The 24,112-nt window shown below is 36.1% G+C and overlaps 1 protein-coding gene across 2 annotated transcripts in view; it reads right to left on the reverse strand.

Moving 5' to 3' along the window:
• The window catches only part of RDX (radixin), a 45,711-nt gene that overhangs the window by 11,501 nt on the left and 10,098 nt on the right, over positions 1 to 24,112 (reverse strand). The window contains exons 3-12 of one of the 2 annotated variants that reach the window (XM_048294763.1): positions 16,992 to 17,075; positions 12,053 to 12,148; positions 9,630 to 9,904; positions 7,676 to 7,759; positions 7,077 to 7,223; positions 5,521 to 5,617; positions 4,715 to 4,878; positions 3,969 to 4,099; positions 1,707 to 1,867; positions 653 to 745 (exon numbers count right to left, since the gene is read on the reverse strand). In XM_048294763.1, coding sequence (XP_048150720.1) covers positions 653 to 745; positions 1,707 to 1,867; positions 3,969 to 4,099; positions 4,715 to 4,878; positions 5,521 to 5,617; positions 7,077 to 7,223; positions 7,676 to 7,759; positions 9,630 to 9,904; positions 12,053 to 12,148; positions 16,992 to 17,075 — 1,332 coding nt within the window. Of the gene's footprint in view, positions 1 to 652; positions 746 to 1,706; positions 1,868 to 3,968; positions 4,100 to 4,714; positions 4,879 to 5,520; positions 5,618 to 7,076; positions 7,224 to 7,675; positions 7,760 to 9,629; positions 9,905 to 12,052; positions 12,149 to 16,991; positions 17,076 to 24,112 lie in introns of those variants that run through there. The other variant, XM_048294764.1, reaches the window with a different exon arrangement.

Genomic DNA, 24,112 nt, shown 5'->3' on the forward strand with positions numbered 1-24,112 from the left:
TGTACCAGCTATTTCCAGCAGTAGACAAGAGAAAAGTGGAAGAATAGGGCAATCATACTGACTGTTTTCCAACTCTCCTAGCCTCCTGAAATTTAAGGCTCAGGGACTTCCTAGATCAAAGGTGATGCCTTCAAATTTCATACTTAAACACAACTTATGACAATTTGTTCAAACCCTTTTGGAACCCACACACAGAGTAATTATTCCCATTCTATAGCTAATTATAGATTTTATGAAGAAATTTGCTTTAAATTTTTGTCCATTTGCATTTCATATGCCTTTGTTAACTGTTTTGGTTCATCTTTCCACCAAAACTCATGATTTCATACACCTCCCTCCTGAGATGTTTTCTTCTCTAACATAAAGCTCCAATCTATTTCATCATCATACAAAAAGAAGCCATTTCTAATCTTTGACCATATTGTCATGATGAGAACTTCCCCCCCCTTCATGACTATGTAATACCAAGAAATGAGTTAAACAGAAGCATAGGCTGGCTTCAGTAGACTGCAGGACAAAAACCTTTAAGAAAGACTTTCTGAGCCTAAGGGGAAAGGGAGAGATTTGACCCCATGGACTTCCAGTAAGATTTCTGCACTCATTTCCCTTAGTTTCTTTGAAGTTCTGACTTCACACAGCATGGGCTCATTACTTTGTGCTGCCATTCTGAAGCTTCCTCTTCTTTCTTTTTCTTGGCCTCCTCTAGAAGTGCAATCTTGGCTGTGAATTCAGCAATTTCTGCTGCCTGAAACAAACAAAAGAACAAAGTAGAAGTTTTAATTTGGTATCATTCTGGCTTTGCAGTGGAAGAAAGCAGAGCCTTTGCTATGATCCAGCTTGAAAAGAGTTAGTTACCATCCGTCACTTCTCTGTGAAAAATAGAAATTTTAAGCATACATGGCAGAGGGAATCAGAGTACTCTCGCCTAATGGAAATAATATTTAAAAAATATTTATCTTCTGCACTTCCAAAGCTTGCTGAGAAACAGCAAGATGATGTTACCAACTAGCATTTCATGCTGTTTCAGTCTAATACAACTTTAATAGTCCCACCATTAAGATTATGATTCTGGATCATAATCTCAGTACTATTAAGCTAAATCTTGCCATCGGATTTGTGTGCTAAGTTTATAGATGATCAAAAGCTAATTTATAGTTGAGAAATCATTTCTTCTACTATTTTCATGCCTTCCTTGATTATTATGCACAAATCTTGAATTAGAAGTAGTCTAGCACAGTATGTGAGAAGACACCGCAAATACTGGAAACAGGAGGGGAACAGCAACAAAAAAAACCCCCAACCCCAACAAACCAGTGTCACCAACTCCCCACCACCACCACGCAGCTTCAGAACAGACCTGCCTTAGAGAACAGGTTTCCCAGAGGACTGCAGAAGGAAGCTACTGTTGTTCTCAGCTGGATAAGCCTGATACTATTAGAAAGAGAATGTAGTGAGTGTTGTCAGTCTGAAAGGTGGTGGTCTTCTTTTAATTTCCTACAGATCCCGAGTTTTATTTTTGTCTTGCAAAGTAGTGGAAAGTCTAATGCAGTTTTCTAAAACAGTTCCCAAAACAATCTGTTACAGTATCTCACGTACTTTTGTGTTTCAGTGTACTTCTTCATTTGACATAAACAAGAGAAAATAAATTTTCAACTGTCTTTTTCAATTTTAATCCTATTTTGAAGAAAAGAAATGAAGTTTCTTACTAGCTGCTCCTGGTTCTTCATTTGATCAGCTGCCTGCTTGGCTAGAGCAGCTTTGGCTACTTCAGCTGCTCGACGCTCTTTTTCTAGGCGTTCTGCTTCCTCTTTTGCACGCTTCCGTTCTTGATCCAGTTCTAAAGCTCTTCGAGTCTGTTCCTCTAGCTCTGCCAAGAGGAAAGTTTACAGACAAGGTATCGCTACCTAGCTCTTCCTCATATGTATCACAGATACCAGCATATGCTCAAAATAAAGTAACTTAGAACACTAACCGAGATTTCCAAGACCACCTCAAGCTAAGACAAACTGTAGAGCATGTTACCCAGAGCTCTGTTCCATGTCTGATTTCCCCCCCACTTTAAGACATTCTTTGGATATACTTCATCTCACCTGACAGTTCTGACAGCCCAGTGTTTCAGAAAACTGTCACCTCACTGAAAAACTAAACACCAAAATACATGTACATATACATGAACATGCTTCTACTATGAGGGTATTTTATGTACATTAAATTACTCTCTTGCAGAAAGAAAAAAAAAAATTGTCTTCTTTATTAAAATGCCTGGCACATTCTTTAATCACAGCCAAAAATTTAGGCACATGCCTCCAGCAAAATTACTTAAGACCAACTGGAAGGGTCAGAAAAATTCTTTGTACATCAGAGGAGGAAAATTTTAAATCAAGGGAGAGATAAAAGCTGTCTAGCTGCCTGCATAGCAAAATATTGGAATCTAAAGGGCAGAACAACCCTTAGTGAAATAGGAAGTAGTAATAATCAATCAGTACTGCAAGGTAAGGTTTACACAGACAAAATATAGTCCTCCCCTGATGTGAAAAATTAAGTGACTATGAAAAAAGTCTCTCTAAAGCTCTTTGCCAGTTCTAACAATAAAATTTCCTCTATGTACTTGGCTAGGCACAGCTGTCATAGACTCCTTCACAAGAATACCTAAAGAATTACTCATTTTTTCCAACAATCCATTTGCCTTCACCATAAGCTTTAATACTATAAAAGCACCTCCCCAGGTATGCTGACACATGCTTCATCTTTGCACTTCTAGTTTTAAGCAGTACTGTAACCATTACTCTTCATTTGGTTTCCCAGGCCTACTACTACTTCAGGTATAAAATTAAATGAACAGCATCACAAGTATGTGGGGTTCTACAAATGCAGTACCTAAAGTTAAATAAAACACAAAATTATTTATAAACACTACTGAAACAAACCTTTCCATGAAAATGCAGAGCACGAAACTACAACAGACACCCTTTACATAAAGACTTTTCCATGTGTGAATGAATAGAAGGCTAAAAAGACCAGCAACACATGAACATTATGTACTGCATCAGAAATTAGGCTATACTGGTCACAAAGTTGAGAAAATGTGTATTGTCAAACCTCCAGAATCACCCTGACACTGTGTTGTCCCGGGCCAAATAGCTCTTGCTAAACAGTTTCATGGCACAGTTAGTGTGTTACCTGTCTGGATGTGTCCAACCTGTTCTGCATTGAAAGACTGAAAAATGCAGGGATAGAGCTGGAGAGCAGTGCCAGGCATATGTAATTTATTTGCATAGTGTTAATCAGTGATTCTCTCTATGATGCTTGATGCCAAGAGTTAGGAAAAGAAAGGAGCAACAAAACTTTTATGAATGTGAACCAAACCTGAAGTAGGGAAAAAAAAAAAAAAAAAAAGAACATGGAGGAAGGACTGGGAAGTCATGGAGGCAGGGACTCTGTAGAGTGATTAAACACAAAGAATTGTTATTGGTGAAACTACATGTTTTGTCACTAATGTCTGACAAGACTTCAATTTTCAACTTCTCAAATCTTTCAAAGGAATAGGAAAGGAGGAAGGAACACAATTTCCAAATTAAAAGCTGAATTCAACAAAATCCTAGAGAAAGTACTTTGAGTCTTCCCCTCTAATTTCCCTGCTCCCTCCAACTCCAAGTGTTCAGCACTTTAAGCATTTCATAATTTTGAGTTGAACTGTGTATGCATTTTCTTTTTACTAAATCAAAACTTTTGCTATATTAGAAATTGGTTTTATATTAAAAAGATACAGACAAACACATGCACACCATCGTTTAAGCACTGAAAGAGTATCTCTTATATCAAATAAAACACCACTAAATTCTTGCCGCTATTAGTAAAATAATATCCCCACACAGTAACGAAACACACCAACATACAGAGAACTGCGGAACTGAACTACCCAACTAAACTAAACACTGTCACCAGATCTAAGAAATCTATGACCTCACCTTTCTGAGCTTTCATTGTCTGCTCCTCAATTTGTCTTAAGCGTTCCATTAATTCCTCCTTTTCACGCTCTATTCTTTCCTTTTCCTTTTCTGCTATCTCCCTTTTCTTCTTTTCATTTTCTAGTTGTGCCCTGAAAAAAAATAGTAAAAAGGTTTTTTTACCCTCCAACATATTAAATGCTACTCTTTGGATGCTGGTAGCCAATTTTTCAGTTTACTCAGCCATCAGGGAAGCACAGTTTTAAATGCTTCTAATTCAGTTTCTGCTTCAAAATACGGTAGAGAAAAACAATTTATTAACAGAACTGATAATCAACCTTGGTTATGGTTCACCAGGTAAATCTGCCACTATATCTGCATTTTAGACATGATGTTTCATCTGGGCTAGAAATGGCAACAGTATTTTTTAAATACACAAAAGGGAAGCCAAGACATTCTTCAATGAACTTGCTTTAAGGGTTCACCCATAGAGTATAAAATTCCCTAAGAATCAAGCAACAGAGAGGTAAGATTTTAACAAAACACAGGATGGGGAACAACAGTACAGCTACTATTACTGTGCTGAAAGCTCAAAAAAGATACGTTTTTCTATTAAGACAGGTGAGCCCTGCCAATTCACAAACCTGCTTAAACGGTGCAGAAAGAAAAGCAGCTCTCTTTTTTCTAGAGTTCTAAGATATATAGTATTCTACGACTTCTTAAAAAGGTAGCATTTTTTTTCTTTTTCATGTAAGTTTGTTAATTACCTTTCCAATTGTTTCTGATGTTTCTCTTCTCTAGCTTGGGCCTTCATCTGTTGCACTTCAATTGTATCAGGTTTCCTCCGCCTCATGTACAATTCATGATTTCCCATACACAGTGCCAAAATTCGCTTGTTAATTCTCAGACGGGGTGCATAAAAAACAAAATCCTAGGAAAACAATAATTCCAGTATACCCATTAACCTAAAAAAATACACTTATGACAAGATTCAAAGCATTACTGCATTCTTGCATTGGTTAAATGAAAACTTACAAGTATTTTCACATTTTGACCAAGTGAACACCATAATCTGTAAATCTAGTTACTGTCAGAAACTTGTAAGATAAATTCAAAATTGCACCTGGAATAGTCCAGAAATTAGCTGGTTTACACAAAATTATTTATTTAAAATTCTAAAAAAGTAAGACTGTTCTCTATTCTGATGACACTTGACCTAGAAAGTCTCATGAAATGTGCTGTTGTAACCAAAAAAAAAAAAAAAAAGAAAGAAAGAAAAAGAAAAACAGGAGGGAAGAGGCAGAGAATTTAGCATCTTACGCTGTCTTGTCAACACATCACAAAGTATTAGTTGACTTAAAAACCCCCAACAATTTAGAAGTACCAAACAGAATGAAAAGAGAGAAAATAAACATACCATATTTCAAAATGAACATTTTCTTTTGATTAGTGACTATTCTATCATTAAAAGTAATAAATGTCACCAATATTTATTCATGCCTTAATGCCACAAAGTCCCTGAAGGCTTAAATCTCTTCATATAGCAAGTGATACTGTTTTACACCCTACTTACAGGGGCCTTTTTGTCAATTGGCTTTATGACAAATTTTTTGTCATTAAAAGAGATGTTTCTTATTTCGCTCCAAGGAAAACCAATCTTGGGTGTCAGCCTTCAAAGAGAAAAAATTCTTGTTAGAAAGCAGCAAGGATGTGCACTTTATATATATACATATATTAATTCAATACGGCTTATGTCTGTACCATTTTCACTATTACACGTAGCTACATTTAGAATATTACATCTACAACATTATGTTTTAATGTAAACATTAACAACAGTTCAAGCATATTTTGGTAGATTTTTCTTTTTACAAGTATTCCATCAAATCAATTACATTTTAATAAATTACATGGCACTGTAACAAAAGGAATTTTGATTTTTGACTTATTCTACTACTATGACCTAGATGCTAAACATCACGATCATGTACTCATTCTTTATATGGTATTGGTAACTGCATTTTCACTTTAAAGAGTAACTATTGAAATTTGAGATACTGACAATTCAAATACTGAAATTAAAGTAACTTTCAGCCATGTTGTACTTCTCTTTAGCTCAGATTTGTGTTCTTACATTTTCAGAATTCAAGGTTAATTTGTTTCCCTCGCATCTTAAGCAAAATAAATTCAGAAACTCTTATCATGTTATGCATCAACTGTGTAACAGTAAATATTTTTCTCCGCCAGCACAGAAAGTTTTTTCAATTCATATTACCATAATTATAAATATCAGAAAATATTTAATATTTGATTGCTAACTATCAGGAGATAGGAAATACCAAAAATTGCCTCATAAGTCAATCTGAGCTGAACATTTTGAATATTTCCTTCTTTCAGGAGTTATATTGCCATCTAATGGCAATTAAGGCTTACAGAATTTTGTTACAGAGTATATACAGCTAAAGTTGACTGCTCCCATCTGGAAGTTTGACACATCATGTTCAACTTCGAATCACTGTGAATGGTCTGTTGACATCAGATACTACTAATGAGTGCTTGTAAAGAAAGAAAGAAGTCTGTTGTTCTATTTACAAATTCTTCATATTTCCGACATTTCAGCTTTTCCAAGTAGAACAGATTATTTGATCCTTTATCAGGACACAAGACTGATCTATTTTCTTTGGTGTCTAACAAGTTTCACTTTTAAATATCCAAGTTTTTCATGCTCCAACATCTATAATCCTTGTCACAGCTCTTACAAATGTTTCTCATTAAATATGTTGCTCAGCTTTAAAATGTCCTTTTCATCCTGACTGAAGGGAGTGTCTTGAGAGAAAGGTACAGGAAGAAACCATATAAAGACAGTCTAGCTGTAGTAATCCTTATGAAGCAATGTAAATTTAAACTTCCATAGAACTGCTCTTCCTTTCCCTTCTTTTGCATCCATAATCTTTAAAATTCAAACATTCTAGCAGTTCACATCTCTCTCTCTCTTTTTCTATCTCTTATATAGATTAGAAGGAGAATCTGTTTTGCTACATCTTACTGAACGCTCTGTAAGGTGGGGGGTGTACAGTCTCAGACAGCATCTCCTAGGACAGAACTGCAAAATGAGTATTACCCACTTACTTATCATCGTGCTCATAAATATTCAGACCCAAAGCATCAACTCCTAGCCACAATTCAGTTCCTTTTTTATTCTTTATTTCAAAATAGTTGACTCCATACATTTCCAAGTCTTGTGCTATCTTAAGGTATTCCATCATAGAATCTTCCCTGATGAAGAAGAAAAATTGGTATAGTTTAGACAACAAATCATAAATACATTGTAAGAATAAGGGAACTATTGCAGAATGAACACTTGGGGTAAAATCTAGTTATGAATTAAATCTCTCTTTGAAATCAGTTTGACTCAGATACTTTTAAAGAGCTCTACACCCTAATATCCAAGCAGAGTCCAATCATTGCATTTTGTCTTTCTGCCCCATGAGCTAAGGAAATACTAAATGTATTTTACAGGCAGGCAAGCGTGGACAAAGGCAGTTGAGAGCCTTACCAGAAATCATGCAGGTGAACCAGTAACCTAACTGGAAACTCAACTCTCATGGAAGTCTTTCATAACCACCTACCCTGGTCAGAATAAAAGAAAGCCACTTTCTAAACAAACACCTCCCAAAATACACCCTAATAATAAAGAAAGATGTCTTGAACATTTTTTACGTGATTACCTTAACATTCCCCTGTGCTCTTCATGCCAGTTCTGTATTCTTTCTTCCCACTGTTCTTTTGTCAGTTTGTGCTGTTCTAACACACTGTGAATAAAAATTGTTGCTATTAAATGACTCTGACAACAAATTTAACCCCTTTTGTTGCACAGCATATCCTATGCTTTAATTGAATAAACTTAAAGATGACTTCCTGTGCACTGCTCATACTTTCAGCACAGAAACAGAATCTTTGTTTTTCAACAAATTCACTTCCAAAATAGTGTGAAAGTCAATTCTTTTTTCCTGGTATTCTATATTCTTTGTAACATAAAAGTCACACCATTGCATACCTCAACTTTCAGCTAAGTCATAAAATGTAATGTTTGCAACAGCTGACAATGCACACCTATACAATCTACTGGCAACAATGCTTGCAAATTAATCTCTAGGTATGCAAAGATACACTCAAGCTTTCATTCTGTTGTCATTTGAAAGAAAAAGTAAGACATTACAACAGGTTAGCAGACAACCTTGTTGGGGGTTTTTCGTGAGTGGTTTTTTGTTTATTTTTCCTTTTAAAATAAAATCAGTAGGAAAGCAGCTTCAGAAAGCTATCTGATGTTTAATCTACAAGAGGCTGCAATGATGGAATTATATTTTTGGCATACCAGAACGTTCAGTGTAGTACTGCAGTAAGAAATCAAATGCATATGGTAACTTTATTATGCTTTTATTCCATGCAGCCAGCACTTCAGGCATTCCTGAAGAAACTGTTTTAAAGGACAATTAAAACATCATCTTAGCATTTGTCTACTGAAAAGGAACACCTTAAATATATGAGTTTTTGTTGTACCCAAGCATGTCAGTGTTCACAGACTGTCATCATAACTGAGCAAAAACCAAGATTTCTGAACATACTCAGTAATGGCAGTTTTACTGGTTCTACATCTCCCTGACTTTCTAAGAAAGGGTATTTTTCTAGGAAGCCTATACAAAAAGTATAAACTTCACTGTCACAAGCTGGAAGCAAAGAGCCAAACTCAAGCTTTTCACCAGGATTTTTAAAAATCGGAAATGTTTCTGGAAGTATTTCTTTCAATATTTCCTCACAGTCTTTGAAATGCCTGTTTGCTAGAAAATTCTCAAGCTTAGTTACACTAAAAAGTGAGCTTGCACTTTTAGTTTTCAAACCAAAGAGACAAAGCATATGACTTAAAGAATCTCAAAATACAGCATGGCTCTCATTTCTTTGACAGTGTCCTAGTGTTACATATTTAGTTAGTACCTGTTTCTCCACAATACAACACTATGTAGTCATCTACACTAACAAAATTGTCTAACTTTGTACATTTGTGTTACAATGCTTCTCTTCATGCCAAATACATCAGGAGCATCATTTCAGTTATGTAAAGGAACAGAACAATAATCTTGGTGCTTACTTTCCCTAACCAACTAGATGACTGACAGGTACAAAAGAGCTTTATTCTCAACAGCAATGACAACAATTTAATTTCTAAAGTTTCTGTTCAGGCTAGCACTCTCCTGCAATATATTTTATTTGCAGTACACTTTTACTTTCAGGAAATTATTATCATTTAAGTGTACCAACACATGGAAATAGAAGAAAAGGAGAGAGTATCAAACAGATTTCAGTTACTTCTATATTGGAGTATTTTGATTTTAATTTAGCAGAAGCCAGGCACCAGGAACATTACATTATTTTGGAGCACTTTGGAAATGTGCTCAACTAAATCTGCGCAGGTGTTTGTGGACAGGACAGGAGATATGTCTCAAGAAACCTGTGGCTTCTTTGTTATTTTAAGTCTAAATTAGGATCTCTAAATTTTACTACCAAAAAGAGAAACTCGAAGAAAGTCACCATTAAATGCATGTTGTCGCTTAATGTTTTATTTCTAAAAAATGTGCTATAGTTAAGTTTATATGCAGCAGTTGGTGCAAAACCCGTCTCACTCACCGCTGGGGAAGAAGCCTGTCATTGGCTAGGTAGCCCAGCTTATGGATCTCCTTGCTGTAATCTCCATACTTGGACTGGACAGCGTAAGAAGCCAGAAGAACTGCAGTTTCTGGTGGGCAATATATTTCATCATTTAAGATCGACTCTTTGACTTGCAGGAAGAAAAGTCTTTGAGTTATTTCCTGAATTAATTCTTCAGATACATCCTCTGGAAAAAATTTAGCCCTGAACTTAAACTGCAAAGGATTTTCTTTCCGTACATCCTGCTGTGTTACCTGAGGGAAAGGAATAAGGAGAAAAACAAGAGCACTAAATGGTAAATCAAATGTGATTAAGTAGTACTTAACTCTTTAGCTCCTCTACACTGAAACCCAGAGCTTCCTGACAAGCCCACTGTGGACCTCACTAAAAGGTTCACATGGCACAAACAAGTACATCAATTTGAATAAACCAGACAATTTTGAAATACTACTTAAAGGCTGATTAAGAGATTTTTTTTGTAGGCTTGTGTGAATTTGTATTTATCACAACAAAGATCTGGAAACTAAGAAGTTGTAACAGACACGAAAAAGGTCAAAACTATATCCCCCAAGGATGATTTGCAGGAAGTAATAAATTAGGGTCTAGCAATGGCTCTTTAGCAAGAACTACAGCACATTTCTTCAGTGTGAGTGTAAAATTGGATTCTTTTAAAAGTCTTTCAATTATTGAACTAAATACATGTAGTTTTTTCCTGTGCAAAAACCTTAATTCCTTTAATCACATTATTTTTCTAGAATGGATAAGCTTTAAAACTGTGATTTCTGCAAAGAGATCAGATGTGGTCTTAAGACTTACTCTACTTCAAATTTCAACAAAAACTCATTTTTATGTAGAATTCCATTTCATTTGTGCTCAGCTTGCTACCAAATATGACCAAAGCAAAAACATTCAAAATTAAACTAATTTTAACATAAAGAAGTAATTGTTAAAATGGACATTCATAGTAAAATAATTCTCATACATCCCAATTCAAGCACTTTATTACACATTTAATTTCATGTGCACTACTAGTCCCACTAAAACCTCTTTGCTACGCATGAAATGATGTATCTGTTTGCTCGACTTGTAGGAAGTCTCAAACTGTGAATATAATAAATAGAACCTTTTAAACACCTAAGACAGCATAAGTACACATATATTCAACATTAGCCAGTTTTTAAAGTTTTGCTCAATTTTCGTTGTTGTCATGCATTATTTACAGACTCAGCATTTCATGTAAATCTCACCAGTGAAAAATTAGTTGTGCTCACCATAATAAAATCTTACTTGCACATCTATTCTTTATAAGATTTTATCTGTATTTACTGAAAATACGTAAATAGTAAATTAAAGTGAGAGCCAGTTAATGCAATGCATTTCAGAGTCAAATGTTACAAGTTTTTCTAAAGAAAAGATAAATAACTGCCTTAGTTGAAGTTTAAAAAAATGAGCACACCCGCAACTGCTTCTGAACTGTACCAGCAACTTAAATTGCTAAAGGTTTTCATAGACCAATGTCTTCTGTATTTTTCACAACTGATGCAATAAATCCCATGGTCTCCCATTACAGCTAACAAAGTATCTGTAGCACTACCATGTTTATTGTGTATGAAACAAGACACATATGAACTTCTAGGAGACAGATTTGGTGGTTAGCAGGCTTAACTCACGGGATTTACTACAGAGGAGAAGCAAATATTATGTAAGTGCAGACAGTGGGACTTGCTCCTAACCCCCTCCCAATTTGCCTCCTAATACTAAAGATAAAAAAGGTATTCTTGATTATGTTGAACTAAAAAACAAGTATCTCCATTCTGAACAGTGACATTAACAAACAATCTGACAGCCAGTACTAAAATAAGAAGTGACCATTCGAATTCATAAATACAAATTATAGTAAAATGACCTGGTTCCCAGTAGCTGTGAGATACAAAGTACCCAAAGCCGTTTGGAAAAAAAAGATAAATTATCCTACAACCTGCCTATTAGATACCTAAAGTTTAGAAGCCTATTATTTTGCCTTGTTTAAAATCTATAGCTGTATGCATACAAATTCCTGAAGCTCAAATACTCCCCATACACACACCCAAACTGTAAAATGTTCATTCTGTTATGTTTTGCTACATGAAAATGGGATAATTATATGAATTCAAATTTTCCTAATGCATGCATGCATGCATTCCACAGTACTGGAAACTGTCTCCTCAAATTAAATATTGATGCAGCTTTGCATATTCTTTTATAAGTAATCTAACTTAAGACTGTATTTTGTCATTTAAAGCAAATGAAAAGCTTTTTTTCAACTAAATTTGAAAATTATACCTCACTTAAAATATTAGATCAGCAAACCTTATAAAGTATACTCAAACTGTACACTTGGCTAAATATGAGGGAATTGTTACCTTTTTATTTAGCTTCAGCCAAGTTGAGTAGCCTTTGCTGTCCACATACTGCAGCCCAAAAAACCAGACTTCACGAAGACCCACAGTTTTCACCACCTAAAGATAAATGAGCCATAATCATCAGTAATCACCACAATACATTTTTCTTCACTGGTATTCTGTAGCTTAATAAAGGTACATAAACAATTTCAAACTGAAATGTAATCAAGCCTTACAAGAACAAAAAAAGATAAAATAGTACAAAATGTCAGGTTCAGGGAACCCCAGAGTACTAAATAAACTCAAACGCTCCAAGCTACCAACTGGAGCGTGCAGCTGTGTACATCAGCACCTGAGGAACAGAAGGAAGTAACAGGACCCTGAGGTTATAAAGCACATCTGGGAAGTGATCTGCAGACCTATGGAGAAGTGAGTACACTTCAACAGAAGACAACTGGTGAAATGATAATAAAGAGTAGTACTTGTGGGCAAGTATGATGTAATGAGGATGAACTGCCTCCTTCAAATATTTCTGCCATCTTCTAAGAGTTAATGACAAAAGGGGTAAGGATGATCTACCTAATTAAACATACATGACTTTCCTGTAAGATTTCTGATCAGGTCTATCACCAAAAGCTACTAAAGAAGTAAAATTGTCATTTAATACAGGCACGGTCGTTTTATGGACACACTACTTAAAAAGACAGACAAAACTACCAGGCTGTTTTCATAATAGAATTGTAGGGTAACCACTACGGAAGTCCCCCAAGACTTTAAAAAAGGATGAAACTGATGTTGACAAAATCTGCTGTAAAAAACCTTCCATAAAGATCTGTGAATAACAGTAAAAAGATGAACCTCAATAAAGATCGTATTTAATAAAAGCAAAACACTGTACATAAAAGACAACAATTTAAATTATGTGAGCAAAGTTATAGTTGTAAAGCAAAAAGGCAAGAAAGCTATTACATTACTATACACATGTAAGGGATTCACAAATCTCTAATTCTACATAAGGAACGGTCACATCAACTAATAAAAAAGGATGCTGCAGCACTGGAAATGTTTAAGAAATGTTGAAAAGTGATCAGTGACTTGGAACATTTTCTGCATAGCTAAGATAAGAACTAGGGCTACTGACCGAAATACGGAAAGATATGATACAGGTCTATAAAACTTGCATGGCATGTAGAAGGAATATAGGGAATGATCATTCATAATTTCTCATAGTGTAAGAAGAGAATCAACAGAAATCATGACATAGCAGGCTCGAAGCAAGCAAACAAAAAGAATCATTATACTCAGTAAAAGTGTAACTGTGGAACTATTTTACAAGTCTTTTGCACAGCAAAAGCACATGTGGATTCAATAAGCAATTAATCAGAAAGGTCCAGCAAAGATTATTAAATGACTGCAAACTCTGGCTCCAAAGGTCATGTATGGTAGTACTTACATATGTCCTCAGGTTGGACCATGGTGCCAAGCTGCTTTACTGAAGGCTGTTTTATGGAAGCATTCAGATGCATGTGAAGTAAATAGAATTTTACACATAGATCCTCCTCCATTTTAAAGTAGTACTATTGGGTTGCAAAATTAAGATTTTGAAAATTAGAAAACGTCATAAGATAACTACGCAAACTTACTTCTGCTGCCTTGCATATTTGCATAATCATTAACAACCATTCGCACCTTTTTTCTTCCTCTATCCATTCACCTTCAAGGTCCAAAGCACAAAATGGACAATGTTTGTGGATCCAACCTGATTGATGTTTTTAGTGAACATGATTATTTCCTCTAGAATTCCCACATCATGTACTTTAGAACGTAAGAGATGGTAAGAACAGGTATATGTTACTAGTATGGTACCAAGTAACATTAAATTTGGTGTCCCAAATAAAAAAATTTCAGACCTGCTGTTTCTTTTGGCACAGACCTCCTATATAATGCTGATCAAACTACTTATGGCTTTATCAGATGAGTGAGAATGCTCTTTACTTAGCAGCTGTCCAGGTTGAGCCCTTGTACCTTATCAGCTCTCTGAGCTGCAAAGAACTGCAGATGCTCAACAGCCCTGCCTGCAAGGCATAAGGAGACAAGCGCTTATGCTCATGTCAACTTTTTGCTCTCGACCCACTAACTATGGCCCCTGAGATGCACATGATTTAAATACAGATACAGCAAAGCAGAGCTACACAAGTTTGCAAAATCAACACTCAAACCAGCAGAATCCATAAATAAGGAACAAGCATTGCCTACACTGCCTCGCATCTCAAAGGAAAGAGAAAAAACCTTTCTGAAACTTTGTACCAAGATAATGCATGCACCTATGCACTGCAGTAGCATGATATGAAAAGTAAATAGAGAATGAAAAACTTAGGAGTTTGATTCTGGCTAAAAGCTTCCATTAAGTAGCTTCAAGCAAGTGTTCATCACATCTGTAAAACAGATTTATCCACCATCACATCCTACAACTTGACTATTTATAGGCAATAAAAACTTCTTGGAGAAGAAAAGCAATCTGAACAATATATGTTTGGGCAAATCACAACATACACAAAGACAACCTAACAAGGATTTCAAAACAGTCACCTTCCGAAAGACTGTAAAGAAGGCTTTGGAGGCATCTGGAAGGGACAGTGGGGTACAACACAAAATAAAGGAGACAAACCTCACATTCTTTAATGGCAACTACAGTGAACCAAAAGCTACTAATGCACAGTGCTAACACAACAGAACAACCCCCCATGATTACCACCAGTGTGTGGAAACATATCCCCCACAGGGTTCTTCCTCTCCTAGGAAAGCTATAGATGCTTAACTGGTTGACTACAGGAAGAGAGATCCCCTCTTGCCTCTTCTGACCACTGACAGGATAGACAGAGGGACCAATGACAGGTATGTTAGAACACCTTCTGAAATGCAAGTAATAATAAAAAAAAAAGCTTGTGCAATAAATAAGAAGTTTACTGAGTTTGACAACAGAAAAGAGAAAACCACATTATTTCAAATGCTGAATTCTTGTCTGCTAGCAGACAAAGATGAGAACACACATATGGAATGGGAAACAAATCAACAACTCTAGAAAACACCAATTAAAAGCTTAAAAGAACACCAGCTGATAAAAGGTTGAAAGGTTGTTCACCAAAAATGTAGAGCAGCACTAGATAACAGCTGAATTCATGGAGAGGTTATTTTCTGCAAGCAATAACCAACGTGCTTGCCATGTCCACCACTTCTGCATAAACCTTGAAGGCCAATCCTTTCAATAACAGTACTATTCAACTCTCTTTCTATAGAGAAACAGGATAACTTTTTGTCTGAAAATTTCATGCTGGTTTCACAATACAGTTCAGCTTTTGATGTTACACTGTGGAACTCACACATGAATTTAAGATCAGGCTGAAAATGTTTCTCATACACAACTATTCGGGTTGATTTTTCTTGACCTAAATTTTTTTCAATTTAAAACTCCAGAAGTAAGAGCTGGTGAGATGTCAAAACACCACACAGAGAACTGAGGAACAAAGGAGAGAGCATGACAACAAATTCAGAACTGTATCTTTGTTCCGTGTTTGCAAATGCCCCAACTTGGATGAACGTGATTACCTGGGCACAAGACATTACACAGCAGAATGTCACCCCACCCAACAGTGCATGGCAGAAGATAGCAAAGGCTGGCAAAAGACAAGTAACAGCTTGAACCTTCTATGCCACAGAATACCGTAGTTTTATTTGATGGTGATGTTGGTTAGACAAAAAGCAAGACAGCCCCTTCTTAGAAGAAGTCTTTTTAAGAGTCATGAAGTTTATTCCTTTGTAGGGGCTGAAGAAACACTGCTACTGAAGTTAGAGAAAAGGGCAGGCAGTAAGTGTTAAGAGTCAGTCATTTCAAAAGAAAAATTGCATGGGCAATTTCATTTATCTAAGAAAAGAAGTTCAGTGTTAAAACAATAAACATTCTCTTCTTTTCAATTTATATAATAAGACATTTAATTGACTCTAAAAGGTCAACTAAAAGTTTAAAGAACTCTTTCAATGTGTTACTTTCTCTTAGTACTTTTCATTACATACTTCAAGCATCTATAGTGGAATGGACAGAAACAACTACTAGACATAACTGTTGATCTACTTAAACTATTTTGAAGAGTAATTTCAAATACTTCCACATTTCCTAAATAAACACATACATCTTGAATCTAGATAATAAAACACATTTATTGGTATATTGTTGGAAAATGACACAACACATTGACAAGATTCTATTCTTAGCGTTTTCCTGTAACACTCCACAACACAGATCAAAAACTTATTTCAAGATTCTGATGACTAACACCACATGAGTGCAAGAACAACCCTTTTTAAGAAATTGTTCACTTTGTCCATTTGACTGATGTACAGCAGGCACACCATCAAGTGAGAGTATGCAGCTCTGATAGGTCTGCAATCCATAAGCACATTAAGGTCATCATTTTCAACTATTCTTTGGCTTTTTTCCTTTCCTTTTTTTTAATGTAAATTCCAAACTGGTTCACAGAACAACATTATTTAGTTCTAACACTTAGGAAGTGAAAAACCGTCTTACAGCATCCATTGCTGGAAAACAATTGTGTTAGCTTTCATTAATGAACTTACTGTTACATACATATTTCTAATACATGCAATTCTAACAACTATACTGCAGTAGCAACTATAGTATTATTAGACAAACACAATATCAAAGCAGTTCTATACACGATTTCTCTGAAGCCTCACTGGTAACGTATTTACAGAGTTGTCTATGAATTCAATACATTCCATGAGAAGTAATGAGGAAATTCACACTAACTCAGAGCATAGCTTAGATAATGTAAGGAAAAACAATCTGTACATGAGAACACTACCACTTTTTCAGACTATGCCTTAATAACCACAATACTCTTATGTCTTTGTACTCATATATACATAGAGATATATAAGTTACCTGATCAAAGAGCTGCTTGCCTGTTGTATTGGGCTGGATGGCAAATTCCAACTCTGCATCCATTGTGGTTACTCTGACATTGATCTACAGAACATAAGGAAATATTTAAATCATACTGTAACAGTGTAATGCTTCTACATCCTGTGACCAGCCTGTAAGAAACAATAAGTAAGTTCAACAATTTTAACGGTCTTGTTTACACACAGAACATAGCAGTAAGAAAATCAGAAAATTTGAATCTGAAAAAATTCTCATCTTCTATTTAGTACAAAGGCATAATCAGGATAGTATTTACCAGTAGGTTGGAAGGTTAAAATAGAGAACAAAGTTCAGAATTAATTTACTGGGATAGCTGACATCACTACTGAACAGCTGAAGAACACTGGGATACTCAGCTACTGGGCACTATCTTTCAGAGGCCTTCCCAAATGCATGCAAAAGAAAAAGTTGTTGGTCACGCATATATCATTTTAAGGTATTTATGCCTAGCAATATAAGAAGACAAGCAGCCTCCTGCTTGCCATTTCTAAAATCAAATGGTTTGGTGGTCAAAGTATTTAGGACTAGAGCTTGTACATCTCAGGACAGACTAGTAGCAGGTTTTCATCAATGGTAGGAAAAACTACAGAAGTCAGCTCTCCTTACTACCAACCCCCTTCAACTCCCTTACTACAAGACTAAAGAATCGCCACCATTCAATGAACTTCCTTCTTCTGAAAGGGAAGACCATTTCCCAGATGACTGTTGACAATCACTGGGTTTACTTCTTATAAAACAAGAAGTCAAATATTGCAGGAGATATCTGGAAGCCCTACTTGGAAGTACAACAGTCTTCTCCAATTTCTCTTTAGCTGGTACATACAGAAGTGAGAATTTCCATGAGACAGAACAAAGTATTAAATGCACAGCACTGTCTTCTCAGTGTTAGAACGGTCCTACAGTCCTACTGCCAGGGTATCACATTTTATTTATCTTTAGTGCATAGGAATATAAAAGTCAAATATACTTTTCTATAAATGCAAAACAAACAAACTCACACAGATCTATTCCAATTTCTCTCTACTATAAAAAAGGGAACAGGAATTAGGACTTGTATTACAGATTCTTACACTACTTGACCTATGAATGTGCAAACCATTTCCATTGGCTATTTTCCTAATTTTGCCACAAGGTGGAATACTCTGAGAAGTGAGTGTCTGGAAAAGACAAGACAAAACACAGAAGGGAGACCTAAGGTGGGGAAAAGAAAACTGCAGAGCAGTCTGTCCTCATGCAACAGGTGAAGCTTGATCACTGCTCCCTGTAGTGTTAAGGTAAACAACTTTGGGCACAAAGGGCATATACAAGACAAGAGTAGCTGTAGCCCGAGGACCTCTAGGTTATAGACTTGCAAACAAGAATGATAGAAGGGGCTTAGCCAACTTTACTGTGTGTGCAAACACTGATAAAGAACAAGAGCTGAAGACTTTGGAGTAAAAGACAGTTTCATTGTATTGCAAAAAAAAAAAAAAGAAATAGAGGGTTAGAGGGTGTGTGTCAGGAAGAGGGAAAAAGATGTTTTCTGTAGATTCTCTCAGACTGTCCATTTCAAGAGAAGAAAAATAAACCCTTATAGAACAGAATTCCTCTAGCAAAAGAACGAATTTTAAATGGCAGGTCTAACTCACTGTCAGTTGCACTAGTTTAAGGGGATTGCCCCCTAATTACAAAAATTTAATTTTTTAAAGCAGTTTTTCTATTTAATAAAATGAAGCCTTCTTTAGGGCAGTTACAAGTAAGCAAGTTACAAAGAATAAGGCTAAAAAATAATTTTATTAAATGCCAAAGTGCTCTGTTATATAACAGCACCATCACCAAAACAAGAAGCATCACAGAAGATCTACAAAGCACAGCAAGTTCAACTAACTGCAGCAGCATGCAGCAGAAACTTCTTATATAAATATCCTTACAACAAATGTCATCTTGTACAAACGCAACAATTACTACCTGAGAGTTTATCTTTCACAAGAACTAGAATATCCAAACAGTAAAATAATAGCTGTAATACAGAGGCAAACTCAATTCTCTGAATTCTGTTTGCTTCTGGATGTTACTGTCCCCCAAAAAAATCTGTGCTTTAAGAGTACACAGCTTCTACACCTGCAATAGGTACAAATAGACATTAAGAGCACCTGGCCACTTACACACATTACAGTAACTGCCTAAGCCTGTAGCATTCCTGTTTATCTTTGAACTTCAAATTAACAGATCACTCAACTGCTAATTAATACTTACATTCAGTTCTAATAATAAAGTTGCAAATTAAATGATGACAACATTAAAACATTACCTTTGTGATATGAACTATTTAAGAAGAGACTTACAAAGTTAACACTACACTTCATTTTCTGTCTGAAGGCACTCGGACAGACTTAATTTTTTTTGCATACAAATACCATACTTCTGCAAACTTGTAACATTGTTTCACAACTTCAATTATATCTGGGCATGGAAAATAAGAAAGTTATTTTTGTCAAAACCTGCAGAGCCCCAAAGGTCTACTTATCTAATTTAAACCTTGATCACACAGCACTCTCTCAACAAAAATCAAACCTCTGGTACCAGGTGAATTGTCTGTAAAATAAAGCTAGCAAACTGCATTAACAAGACTCATGGGGGAAGTTTCCACTTCATAAATAAGGCAGGGAACTGAGAAAACACAGGCAGAGAAAGAAGGCTCAGGAACTTCAGCAATGGTCACTCTTGTAACCTGCTGTTGAGTATCCAGCTACTTTGAAGCAATTCTCTTTACATGACATTGGTGACAGGGGAAATTATCTGTACCACAAATTACAAGGACAGGCACTAATCTGAACCAACTTTACCACACAAATACAGAAACAGGAAGGAGCTCTTGCAGTGGTGACAAGAGAAATGCATAAAGGTTTCCTGTAGCAAGGGTTGGAAGGCTACCACTACACATATCACATGATCCATTCAATGCCTGCTTTTCAAACTTGCTCTCACCAGGATCCCACATCTTTGTAATGTCCACACAGCTCTCTTCTTCACACCAGTTCAACCAATTACTATCTCAAGTCTGTATATTAAATAGAATCACAGAGTAGTTTGGCTTGGAAGGGACCTTTAAAGATCTAGTTCAATCCCCCTGCAATGAGCAGGAACAGCTTCCACTACATCAGGTTGCCCAGAGACCCATTTAACCTGACCTTGAATGTTCCCAAGGATGGTGCATCCACCACCTCCCTGGGCAACTGTTAGTGTTTCACCTTCATCATAAAAATTTTCTTACTTATATCTGGTTTGAATCTATATCCTTTTAGTTTGAAACCATTACCCTTGTCCTATTGCAACAGGCCCTGATAAAAAGTTTATCCCCACCTTTCTTATATGCCCCCTTTAAGTACTGAAAGGTCACAATAAGGTCTCCCTGCACCTTTCTCTTCCCCTGGCTGAACAACCCCAACTCTCTCAGCCTTTCTTCACAGGAGAGGATGCTCCATTCTGAGAACCATTTTTGTGATTCTCCTCTGGACCTGTTTCAACACCACCATTTCCTTCATTTCCTGCACCTCCTGTGCTGGGACCCCAGAGCTGGATGCAGCACTGCAGGTGGGGTCTCACCAGAGCAGAGCAGAGGGGCAGAATCCCCTCCCTGGCCCTGCTGCCCCACGCTGCTTTGGATGCAGCCCAGGACACCTCTGGCTCTCTGGGCTGTGAGGGCACATTGACACCTCATGTCCAGCCTCTCATCCACCCGCACCACCAAGTCCTTCTCACAGGGCTGCTCTCAATCTGTTCATCCCCCAGCCCGTGTTGACACTGTGGGATGCCACAACCAAGGTGCAGCAACTTGTACTTGGGTCTTGTTGAACCTCACAAGGTTCACACTGGCCCACTTCTTGAGCTTATCCAGGTCCTTGGCATCAGCAGCAGTCTGAGTTTATCTGTATTTTACCAGACTGGCTTCAGAATGATTAAACACAGCCAAAGGAAAGGGAAGAACACACACTGAAGAATTACGTGTTGATTATTCTTTGCCAAGGGAGCAACTGATGTTTTGATAACAAATGTTGCTAATGGGTTATGAGGATATTTGCCACAGCTCACAAAATAGTATTTATAAAAAAAGTTCTACCACAAATTATCTATTAAATAACTTACCAAAACCAATAAAGAGTACAGTCAATGAACGTATCCGGAACAACAAACATCAATGTGCACTTAATCAAAGCATGTACTTCAGAAGGGAATTATATTTGTATTGCATTCTTTCACCTTTAGGTGAAATTCTACATTTTCCTGTAGTACCCATCTTCAACCCTCCACAATTTAAGGGAATATTACAACATCACCACATTAACCTTTGAACCTCTCCTCAAACAGATACAGTCCACGGAACATGCACAAAGCCTGGCTGTAATCTTAATAATCTAACACTTTCTATTACTGTACTTCAGCCATCCTTTGCAGATACTAGTTATGGCACTTCAGCTTTCATCATGAACTCCAAAACTGCGTAGGTACCAAAACTTAAAACGCCATTTAAAAAAACATGGAAGTGGTTTCCAGAGGTTTTGCTTTGGTTCAATAAATGCAATACAAATTAGTAATTTGTAAAAGCCACAAAAACCAGTCTGATTCATAAAAAAATTACATATGGCAAAAAAAAGTTTGTTCAAAGAGCTTCCTCACACTGGTTCAGCCATTTACTATCTCAAGTTTGCATATTAAACTGTGTTAAGAGCAGCAGTGTATTAGTCCCACTGCTTTACAGACTGCATAAACACACAGCACTCCCTGCGTACCAACATCAAAGTAGATATAGGAAGAGATGAAAGAAAAAACTTTATGAAGACGATAAGGTAAAAAGGTAAGGATTAAACAGCATTAGGAACAGAAGGCTACAGAATAATGTCAGACAGATTTTACTAATAGATAAATCAAAAGAAAGCAGTCCTCCAAACTGACATCAGTTGTCTGTCTATACTACAGAAATAAATCATGAATTCAAGCCATAATTCAAATACTGCATTACACAGACTCAAAGATTTTCCTGTGTAACACCACTGTAGTAAAAAAAATTTATACGCTATTTCAATTCAGCCACCTTACAGAAATTAGATTGATCTTCCAAATATTAGAGCTTTAAACCACCATATTATTCCAGAATCTGTTATTTACTCCTTCTGAATACACAACACCATAAAATGTGGAATAAATCTAAAAAAAATTATCCTTTTTAGTCTTAGTAACTTTGATATCTATCTCTGTTATTCCCCAGTGTAATGCTTTCTTTCTCTCATGCCTTGCAGTCTTGTACAAAAGTGCTGCAAATTACCACCAAAAGCAGATGATAATTTAACTCCTTCTACACCCTATAAGTGTAAATATAAATGCAATATTTCAGTCAATTAAATTTAATCTTCTTAGCCTATGAAATGATTAACAGTTACATAACCCACGATGTCTAATTTTAGCTTCTATGTTTCTATTTTCGGTGCAGATCTGTGAGAATGCCATACAGCTGAGAAACATTTTGTATATATTCTTTTAGGAAGAAAGCACAGAAAATAAGAGTCAACAAATATTCTGTTCTTCAGGAAGACGAGAACTAAGCACACTGAGAACAGCCCTATTAAGAGCTCAAATTTTGATTAGAGCAGGAAAGATGTAATTAAACAAAGAAATCATCAGTTTTATTCAGATAAAATCAGACCACAACATGTTAAATGGAACTAAAATTCACAGTGCTAGGTAGAACTGAGAATAGTAAGTCTCTTTTAAAAACAAACTATTTGGTTTTAAAAGTAGAGTAGATGCCGAGTAACAGCTTGAAAAACTGGAAAGCCACTTTGTCACAAACCCAGCCAAAGTGAAGGAACAGACTTTCTACTGAAGCAATCAAACAAGAAAATGTTTCAATTATGTATATTTTTCAGACACATATTGCCTTACTATCTCAGGACAATATACTAAAGTTGCTTTTACCCTTTCAAAACAGCCTCTTCACCCAAGCTATTTAACCTACTGGCCTCTAAGAGAGAAAATCCCAAACACATGACCTTGTACTACCGTGTATAAGAATCACTCACAGTGGCATGAAATTTACTTTAGACTGAGACTTCCAGGAAAAATGGAAGTTCTTTGCTCAAGAATTCCAATACGCCAAGACCTTCTACCGGTTTTCATTTACTTAATTTTGTCTGGAATACTACATAACTTTTCAACATGAAACCAAAAAAAAGTGAAACCAAATCTATTTAATTGCCTTTTCCGCAGTTCAGTATGTACTGATTCCATTTAAACTGATCTATTTATTTATTTATTTTCTCAACAAAAAAATTCATCCCAAAAAACACATGAAGAATTTACTTATACTGCACAAGTTTACATATTTACAAGACTACCAGACCTTCTGAAAACTATCAATTGGATCATTATGGCAGAGTCTGGAAAAAAAAAAAAACCTAAATAGGTCACAGTAATACAGAAGAGAAATAAAATAACACTGTCAAAAATCTCACCAGTTATGTTAACTGGGTTTTCTTAGCTCTTACCCATGATTATTTCATTCATTTCCAGGTTTAATGATTTCCAGCAATAAAGCTACAGAACACTGACTCTCTTATTGCAACAGCTGTCAAAAATAAGCAACAAGGAGTTAAAGCATAATTAGTTTCTGGACTAGAAGTACATTTGGTTATTGCAGATTGCCCATAAAGACAACTCCCAAGAGCTACAGTAAATATCCATAGCAAGAGACCTCCTACTGTCCAGTACTATCAAATCTGAGCAGAACAGCAAGACTCTTCAAAGAACAATGTCGGATTTATCAAACATAACTGTGGCTAGGCTCTTAAGCCTCAAAGAAGAAAGAAGGAAAAAAAAAAGAGGGGAAGGGGAAGGAGAGCTCCAAAGCCATCTATCATTTAAGAAGCAACCAGAACAAAATCTAAGGTTTGATTTTTATAGGTAATACTACTTAACCTTTGGCAAGTGTGCTACTTCTTCATTCCCTGATTACCAACTATAATTATAGCAACCCGCAGTTTACAGGAAGACATTGAGAAATGTAATCAATTTAATATCATTTATAATGGCTCCTTTGACTTCGCTTC

The sequence above is a fragment of the Corvus hawaiiensis genome, chromosome 2, assembly GCF_020740725.1.
Source record: "Corvus hawaiiensis isolate bCorHaw1 chromosome 2, bCorHaw1.pri.cur, whole genome shotgun sequence".
Taxonomy (NCBI): Eukaryota; Metazoa; Chordata; class Aves; order Passeriformes; family Corvidae; genus Corvus; species Corvus hawaiiensis.